The sequence below is a fragment of the Haliotis cracherodii genome, unplaced genomic scaffold, assembly GCF_022045235.1.
Source record: "Haliotis cracherodii isolate W230 unplaced genomic scaffold, xgHalCrac1.p SCAF_2, whole genome shotgun sequence".
In the NCBI taxonomy this organism is placed as follows: domain Eukaryota; kingdom Metazoa; phylum Mollusca; class Gastropoda; order Lepetellida; family Haliotidae; genus Haliotis; species Haliotis cracherodii.
The window spans coordinates 15,749,448-15,759,619 of NW_027266275.1; the positions used below are offsets into that span (position 1 = coordinate 15,749,448).

The 10,172-nt window shown below is 42.6% G+C and overlaps 1 protein-coding gene across 4 annotated transcripts in view; it reads right to left on the minus strand.

Annotated features, from left to right (window-relative positions):
* The window catches only part of LOC139469865 (uncharacterized), a 32,578-nt gene extending 22,406 nt beyond the window's left edge, over positions 1-10,172 (minus strand). For all 4 annotated transcript variants that reach the window (XM_071252177.1, XM_071252180.1, XM_071252178.1 and 1 more), the window contains exons 1-7: positions 10,076-10,172; positions 6,236-6,342; positions 3,485-3,607; positions 2,731-2,817; positions 2,166-2,300; positions 1,052-1,139; positions 767-849 (exon numbers count right to left, since the gene is read on the minus strand). In XM_071252177.1, the coding sequence (XP_071108278.1) occupies positions 767-849; positions 1,052-1,139; positions 2,166-2,300; positions 2,731-2,817; positions 3,485-3,607; positions 6,236-6,342; positions 10,076-10,118 (666 nt within the window). In that variant the 5' untranslated portion in view covers positions 10,119-10,172. The remainder of the gene's footprint in view (positions 1-766; positions 850-1,051; positions 1,140-2,165; positions 2,301-2,730; positions 2,818-3,484; positions 3,608-6,235; positions 6,343-10,075) is intronic.

Sequence of the window (10,172 nt, forward strand, 5' to 3'; positions counted from 1 at the left end):
AAATATAGACACAACATACAGATACATACACACGGCACCGGCGTCCTTACAAACAAATATAGACACAACATACAGATACATACACACGGCACCGGCGTCCTTACAGACAAATACAGACACAAAATACAGAAACATACACACGGCACCGGCGTCCTTACAAACAAATATAGACACAAAATACAGATACATACACAAGGCACCGGCGTCCTTACAAACAAATACAGACACAAAATACAGATACATACACACGGCCCCGGTGTCCTTACAGACAAATATAGAAACAACATACAGATACATACACACGGCCCCGGCGTCCTTACAGACAAATATAGACACAGAATACAGAAACATACACACGGCACCGGCGTCCTTACAGACAAATATAGAAACAACATACAGATACATACACACGGCCCCGGCGTCCTTACAGACAAATACAGACACAAAATACAGATACATACACACGGCACCGGCGTCCTTAAAGACAAATATAGACACAAAATACAGATACATACACACGGCACCGGCGTCCTTACAGACAAATACAGACACAAAATACAGATATATATCCTAAAGGAGGTTGTGTAATGACGTTGTGGGTACAATTTGTGTCATTGTTAGAGAAAAACTGCCATCTGATCATATTCTATATATAATATTCGTTTAACAAATATAGAGCCGAAGATACATAGTTGCTCTTCAATGTATACATCTTAGAGAGCAATATCACATCTGACAATTGTAAAATATATATCGTAATACCCACTTCATGGAACATGTTCTCAGCCACGTTATTGCACACATCACAGGTGACGGCATTCCAGGTCAGTGGATGTTCCTGTGTTTCACCTAGAGGAAGAAAATGGTCAATCTAACTCACAAAACACTGCAGATACCCCAGTGGGATTCCGAGAAAGAACAATCCATTTCCACCAAACCACCCCACCCACACCCAACACCCTTCATTTATATCACGCCTGATGCATGTTTATAATGTCGTTTTGCTTGGTGGAGGAGTGGTAGAGTAGAGCGATGACAACGACTGACTTACTAGGGCAGACGTGGGCCTTGACGCAGGCTTGGTGGGGGTCAACTCCTTCTGCCAGAGCTTTCACTACAGCTGGCGCAAACTGGAGGCACTGCAACAAGATCAAACTGTCAGACAGTGAATCCTGACCTGAGTGCTACCATCAGACTTCTATACTTTGACTTACGATACTCATAGGCACACTTGGGGATTGAGGAAGGTGCGAGAGGGACAACACATATAACAAATTCTTGCAATTGTCACTATTTTTTCTGGATATATAACATATTGTTGCCTTTATCTGTTTTCTTCTTGTTGAATAAAACATATTGTTGCAATTATCTGCAATCTTCTGGATAAATAAAAAAGTGATGCAATTGTCTGTTTTCTTCTGGATAAATAAAACAGTGTTGCGATTGTCTGTTTTCTTCTTGATAAATAAAACATTTTGTTGCAATTATCTGCAATCTTCTGGATAAGTAAAATAGTGTTGCAACCGTCTGTTTTCTTCTGGATAAATAAAACATAGTGTCGCAATTGTCTGAGTGTATTATTCTGGATAGATTGTGTGATAGTATGCAACCAATACCCTACTGACTGTATTCAGTAATAGGGGCATGGTGGCCCAAAGTGTGTAGCTCTTATGTATGCTGGTAATTATTCTTAATATCCATTTTACACACACGCTAGTCCTTTTTTACGTTTGATACACGTGTGCAGGTGACATTATGGCCATATGTTGATGTTTTACATTAATATTAAAAAATGTCCAGCAGTGTTTCACATTTTCGTCTCAGAAAGATATATCAAATCATGAAACTGCCGTTTCATATGTCATTCAGTTTCAGCAGCAAACAACGTTCAGTGAAGAGAAGGATGAAACCTCTAACTGTATGTTCTTAAAAACAGCGTTCTTTGCCTTGGCGATCAGTGGTCTGTCTCCCAGACCAGAGAAAATATATCAAAAATGATTTGGCAAATCTAGATTACCTCGGCACTGAAATTAAGGATCGTTTTGGACTCGAATTGAATTTTGCTTTTTATTTTGAGGATACATATTTTTAAGTGAGATAATTTCTGGGACTAAACGATCAGACACCAGGAGCTTTATCGGGGATTCCGTTCAAGGGTATATTACCTCTGACTTGAGGGGGTCAGGGAGGTCGTTGCAGAAGTTGTATAGCGTCTCGTTGATTTTTGGGATGGAGGCGTTCTTCTGGACATATCTCTCTACGATGTTGATGGCGAACTGGCAGAACTCACACAACGTTGTCTGTAACAGCAGCATCAACATTAGTCACACATCTTCATCTACGACTGCTAGTTCTCTGACTAATCCATGCTGCACAGTACATTATTAAAACGATGATACATATATGCTGGGTATTTACAAGTAAACATGAGGTATGATGACTTTATCGATGGCATCTTCTTCACATGGCCCTACACCAGACAATATTCTCACTTATTACTTTGGTGAAACGGGGCGGTGGGATAGCCTTGTAGTTAAAGCGTTCGCTCGTCACGCCGAAGAACTGGGTTCGATCCCCACATGGTTGCAAGGTGTGAAGCCAATGGCATGATACGGGTAAGGGGTTGACAACACAAAGAAACATGGTCAGGCCGAATCTGGGAATCGAACTCAAGGTTTCGGGCCCCCAATATGTATATGAAGGAACCAAGAGTCATATATAATGACTTACTTTTGACACGTGTTCAACCTGCGTCTCCTCGTGCTCCACGTGTTCCACGGGACACATCTCCAGGGTACTGCACATGACGTACGGATGCTAGGAAACAGACACAAGAAACACCTACTACACTGAACCCCATACAACATCTTTCCCAATGAAATCGTACGGATTAACGAATACGTCACCATTTGAGTAAAATTAGACGTACCTAAAGGCCTTCGCCCGATAAGCGGGATTTCTGGATTAACGGGGTCCGCAATAACGAGGTTTCGTTGTAGGCATAAATCATTAGCAATTCATTTCCTTTAGGCGTACACTTTGCACACTTTCAGGTTTCATTTTGTCATGTTTTCGTTCAACAGATTGTTGGTCATGATTTGAATTGCTGAAAGAATTTTCGCAACCCTTGAACCTTCGACCATGTTGGGTAGTTTTATCTACAAGAGCCGTGCCTGGCCCATGGTCATTTGACAGTTAGGTTTGCGCGTTGAGAGGACACGCTTACCCAGGAGAAGGCTGTTTTAGCCCTTGTTCCCTGTTTCGGAAATGGACATCAGTGGATGCCTGTTATTGACCAGATATGTTAGGTGTGATGAGTGATAAATATACACCTAGACTGTAGACACCGACATCGGCTTCTCGAAATGCTATTAGTGTGATAGTATGTTAGCCGGGTATTTGTCAGATGGATGTTTATATCAGTAATACAACCGGTCCACCCTCTATAACATGTGACCTGCGTTAAGTATTCAGTTTTACTCACGACGTTGTCGACGAGGAGGGACAGCATGCTAGGGGCGATGCCGTGCACGATGTCGCGACATCTCTCATTCTGCCCCTCAACCAGACCTTCACAGCGGGACATGAGCCCGCTCACCACCTTGGTCTGAAATAAAAGTTAACTTTGATTACAAACACGTCACACACAAAATTCAAAAACATACACAATAATAGTGACTGAGTGCGTTGTGTTTTACGCTGATTTCAACAGTATTCAAGTTATATCACGGCGAGTCGACTCAACGTGGAGGAATCTGAGATTCGAGCTCAAGCTTATTGGATCCTGGTAGGAGAAAGGGACGCAACTCTACATAGCATATTGCGCCGCTTTAGGCGAAAAAATGAAAGATAATCTCTTTCATGTTTTATAATAAATCAAAACGGAAAGAAATCACCTTTTTACAGTCATCTGATGCTCATATATCAAGATTCACCATGTAGTCGAAGGACATTATACAAGTATACAAACACCTGGCAAGAAATAAACTATTAAATAACAGCATGAGCCCCTAGTACAAAATACGTTTTTTAACTCCAATACCATATATATGGGACTGTCAGTCAGGAAATAACAAACATTCGTGGTGTATGAGATCACGACAATAAATATATGTAATCTACGTATTGATATCTTTTATCAAACACATTTTTACAACATGTTCGCACAGACCAGTTGATACTGAGTTGTTTCTACGTAAGACAATACCCCTGAAGATCCGGGATAGAATAGGTCTTCAGCAACACATCCTTGCCATAAAAGGCGACTATGCTTGTCGTAATAGGCGACTAACGGGATCGGGTGGTCAGGCTTGCTGACTTGGTTGAAGCATGTCATCGATCCCATTTGGGTGGATCGATGCTCATGAAATCAGTCACTGGATTGTCTGGTCCAGACTCGATTATTTACAGACCGCCGTCATATAGCTGGAATATTGGTGAGTGCGGCGTTAAACAACTTAACAACCAGTGTAAGACAACCACTCAATGGTAATGAAAGGTGTTATTGTTAAAATGGATGTTTTACTCCTCTCAGAGAAATTTGTATGTGTTGATAAAGTGACAAAATACTCTTTAACCATATAGTAAGTATGGATTGGCGATTATAGTTAATAAACAGCAGAACCGTTTCAAGCCATTTATCCATTTTTGAGGCGCGTGAATAACTGAATATTGATTTACGCCGCAACATCGACTTTAACGTATCACCAAGACAAACGCAAAAGTGTTCTTATCGTTATCAGTCGGTAGATGGTTGACCAGCAGATATCGGCTGTATCCAACATAAACTGACACCCAGCTGCGCTGGTGATAACACGACCTCCTGTGGTACGTGGCGTTAGGCCCTGTAACTTCTCGGCTACCCGTGGTGCCGGCCTACTCTGATATCGGTGTGCGCTACACCCAGTGCCCTGTGATAAGGGTTTCACGCAGCCAGTGACTGAAATTATCTTCGTGGACTTAGTGATACGATTGATAATTTCTGGGTCACGCTTAAGTTTGACGTTTGACAAAGGTAGATGCATGTAGTATTGTTTGTTTGTTAACACCGCACTCAGCAACCCAGAATGCAACAGAAACTGCTATCAACACAACTATTCTCGTGCTTGGTCAGGGCTCATCTCAACCATAAATATCTACTGTGGGTTGCTTGTTTTTGTTTGTTTATTGTTTATTGCTTAACGCCACACTCAGCAACATTCCAGCTATAAGAAGGCGGTCTGTAAATAATCGAGTCTGGACCAGACAATCCAGTGATTAATATCATGAGCATCAATCGACGCAAAGGGTATACGATGACATGCATCAACCGAGTCACCAGGTCTGACCACTCGATTTTCCGCCTCTTACAAGCATGGGTTGCTGAAGGTCATTTCAAGACCGTATCTTCACGGGCAGATGCAGGAAAAACATGACATGTATCAGGTACACGGAATTATCAACAGAGAACATATGTGGGGAACTATAGAACACAAGGAATGCTTACACATTAATTGTGTTTTTTTGACGTTTCCCTGATCGGTTTCTACCAAAAGAACTTGGAACCGTGACATATTACTACTTAAAATGCATGTCCTTAAATAAAATGCTTGCTAAAGAAACCCCGAAGTTGTAAACCCAGTAATATCTTATCTTGGAATCCAAACGAGGGTGACGTTGTATGAAGCGATCTTAGCGCTAAGGTTGTCGGAGCTCCCATATCTATACATAGACTAAGCCCAGCCGTAGCGCTAAGGTTGCTTTGTGCAACAACATCCTGTACAAGAAAGTGAGTTTGGTTTTACGAGGCTTTTAGCAATATCCCAGCAATATCACGGCGGAAATTGGCTTCACGCCTGTACGAAATATGTTAACATTTGCTAAGAGACGCTCACTCACTCTCACCTACGCACACGCTCACTCGCATACACACACACACACACACACACACACACACACACGCTAACATTCATTTACTCGCGCACGCGTACGCGCAAGCTCACTCACTCTCACCCACGCACACGTACACTCATGAACGCGCACGCACGCTAACATGCATTTACTCCAGCACGCAAACGCACAGGCTCACTCAGTCTCACCCACGCACACGTACACTCATAAACGCACGCGCACGCACGCTAACATGCATTTACTCGAGCACGCAAACGCACAGGCTCACTCACTCTCGCCCACGCACACGCACAGTCATAAACGCGCACGCACGCTGACATGCATTTACCCGCGTACGCTCACCCACCTGTGTATCTTCTTTGGACAGGACATTGTGCAGATCCTGTGTGAGGTGTTGACAGATGCCACACTTGAGCTCGTCAGCAGTACGGTCGATCACCCTCACGGGGGAGCCTGGAGAGGGACAGAAGATCATCAGCATATCAGTTGATATGTCATACGTCACAAAATAACATTTCTTCAAAAATAAAGAATTTTATGTTGATTCAAACCGGCTGAAAACCAGCATCATTCGTGCAGAAGATCCAAGACAAGCGATGTCTGTGTATCATATATGTCGCCTGTGAGTGAGTTGGATATATAGCCGCTTTAGAACCTTATCTCACGGCGTGTCAGTGAGTGAGTGAGTGAGTGAGTGAGTTGGGTTTAACGCCGCTTTTAACAGTATTCCAGTTATATCGTTGCGTGTCAGCTTAATGTCGGAGGTAAGCCCAAAGTGTTGCAGGTCTCAGACGTTTACCACTTCGGTGAAACCCACGAGCACAGGTATGGTGCTGACAAACCTAGAAACATAATCGGGGCGAAATGGGGTTCGAACCCACAATCATAGGTTTCTGGCGTGCCCAAAGGGAATCATAGCGAATCGCGGCGCCTTAGACGACTGGGCCATCTGTGCCCTTATCGGCGTGTCAGCTGAAGACTGAAGAAAAGCCCGACATAAGCCAGTTTTTAGTTGTTTACCACTTAGGTGAACGTGAAACCCATGAGCACGGATTTAGTGCTGGTAAAGAATCAGGGATGTGCATGTTTTCAATGTATTGACAGGCTTCTGTATGAGTATGTGAATAAGTGTTGTTTTACGCCACAGACAGCAATATTCCAGCGATATGATGGCGACCTATAAGTGATCGAGTTCGGGCAAAACGAGTGGTTGACAGTATGAGTACAGATCCATCACGTCGAGGGTGAAGTATTCTCTAGTTACGTGAATACAGACACTGAAATATAATAATATCATGATAATTATAGTCCATTTTTGGCACTGTAGTCCATGCATTAGCATGCTCTATGCGCTTAAACATTATTACCCCGGTCATTGTGCACTCAACAAGCATTCTCAGCTCCCTGGGGAGTATACAACCCAAGCTGCCGGTAAGGCGCTTAGAAGGTTAACAATCACATTGCCATCTCATCCTACCGGGTACCCATTCACTGCTGGGTGAACAGAGGCACATTTCGAACAAAGTCACTTGCCCAAGGAGACACCACATGTGTTACAAGGGCCGCAGTGTTGGGCAGGACCGAAGCCGTCGGGAGCCAAGCTCCCGAAACACAGTCACCCATCCAATGACTCTCCGCGACCGCCGTTGTTTAACGTTAGTACCACCATGTAATCACGTGCCACCATGTAAACAATAAACTACCATGCTTTGGCAAGTCTAGATTTTACGAAAACAAAAATATTTCTTTGGCTCCTCTCACTTATACATAGAAAAAAATCTTAAAATATTTTCATTTTCATTTTAATCTTAGTTCTACATGTATTTGTGTTGCTTAAAGATAAGGACGATTCATTGTTTCAAATAATTAATCGAATTTGTCCTTTGGAAAGATGCCTGATCGTGACCTCCTTCGCATGAAAGTGGACCACAGTCTGGTTATCAGACAACGTTATCGGCCACGTTGCCCGCTGCACGTGGACAGCACGGTGACACATTTAACCCTGGCAAAACACACCGCGCGCCCCGAGGACCAAATACCAAGTGCGTACATGCTCTTTCGTATTGCTTAATAACATAGATGTATTTTTTTGTCTTTGAGGTCCATGTGTTAATTTTCAAAAGCTGTGAATGATCGAGTCTGAACCAGACACACCAGTGATTGATATTATGAACTAAGTCCCACGCCGTCGGGGTACGATGACACGCAAATAACACTGGATCACAAAGCTGTGACCGGAAGCTCGCAATCATACAGGTTACAAAGTATCTGTATGACACTTGAATACAATGAGAACATACCGGTTTGTAGATATATATTCACAAACACAGCAAAGTATGCACATTTTACAATAAATAGTGTACTGCAATCAATTCTAATCAAAGAAAATCCCTATGCGCTGTATTCCATGTAGAATATATACGATATCACAAAGTGTTGAATGTACTATCCAACTGATCACCTTCCCCAAACCTTCTCACCTGGGTAACATGACTTCGAGCTTACGCGCATAGCCGCTATACATACTTTATGAATATGCAAAAGTATTTAAATGAACTGAAATGACTCTTTTGAATTTTATTTGAATTACATTTTCTTGGCAATATTGACTTCGCAATCCTACCATTTTTCGGTTCGATAGCGTAAGGGATCAAATTACCTTTGATTGTTCGTAATGACAAAAATGTATTACATAGTTTCGTAATCATATTTCAGCGCAATACACATGCGACTATATTTTCCCTCATATAATCAACAAAAAGGGACTTGACATTTTAATCCTACACAGAACCAATCACATCCTCTCGATGTTTGACTGTTTGATACTGTTCCTCAAGAACCTTCAAAGAATGAATGAGTACTGCTTTATGACGCTTTTTTCAATATTCCAGCAATATTCTAACGGATCACTATAAAATGGGTCAAGGCTGGGACTCAAACACGGGCCTTGGGCGTGACCAGAGAATGCTTTAACCACTAGACTACCCCGTAGCTGTTTCTGCAACATTGTCTACTACAACCGAAGTTGGCTTTCAATCATGTTGCGTCAAACACTCTTCGAACTACAGTAAAGTACGGTTATAACGAACACAAGGAGACTACTAATTATAGTTCGTTATAACCGTAGTTCGTTATAAGGATATATACAGCATAACTACAGCAAATAGTCGGGACCAAAAAAGGAAGTTCGTTATGTCCGTCAGTGCGTTATAAGCGTGTTCGTTATAACCGTAGTTTACTGTAACTGTAATCAGTATCATTAATACACAGTTTCAATTTTCTTGGTCTTGTGCTGTCGGAGAAGACAGTAAACCCTTATTGGGGCAGTTTTACTGCAAATAAGGCAAATCAACGTTGATGCTCACTGAATCAACTTGAGCCATGTACTCCATGTTCCACTTACGAACAACTGAATACTTTTCGTGTCAGATAAGCTTAAGATAGGGTGGCCACACTGACTAGAGTGTGGATAGTACGTTCACGGCCACATGGCAAAGTAACTCTCAGCAGTTACTTGAGTGAGTTGGTCTTCACGTCGCTTTGAACAGAATTAATTTGGGAGGAAGCCCAAAAGCGAGTCAGGTCATAGACGTTTACATCTTTTGTGAAACCCACGGCACCACGAGCAGGCGCATTGTGCTCACTTTTCAAGCATCATAAGGAGTTCGAATCTGGGATTCGAATCTACGATCAGCGGATTCTAGTACGACTAAGGGACGCAACTCATCTGGAGCCTTTTATGACTGTTGTCCGGGTTCGCGTTATTGCGTCACTATAAGCAGATCGGTGGATGTATGATGCGCGTGAGCTACTGCGTTACTATTATTATAGCAGCAAATTAGCAGACCACCGAAAAGCAACAACGACTCGCTAACATATACAACGATTTATGGGAAAAATTTACCTTTTATCCTTTCACGTCCCTGAAACCCATCCGAACAGTTTCTTTTCAAACATGTTGCTTTTTAAAACAATGATGTATATGCAGTGAGCTTCAATTCGGGGGTAGCCTTGTGGTTAAAGCGTTCGCTCGTCACGCCAAAAACCCGGGTTTGATTCCCAATATGGATACAATGTGTGAAGCCCATTTCTGGTGTCCCCCGCCGTGATATTGATGGAATATTGCTAAAAGCGGCGTAAAACCATACTCACTCAGTGACTCAATTCGGGAATTGACATATCTTACCTGATGCAAAAGCAACGGCGATCAGGAATATGAACAGTTTCATGGTGGTGAAACTCGTGTGACAGCCGCTTACTCCCGCTGCTGATGTCGAAGTGGC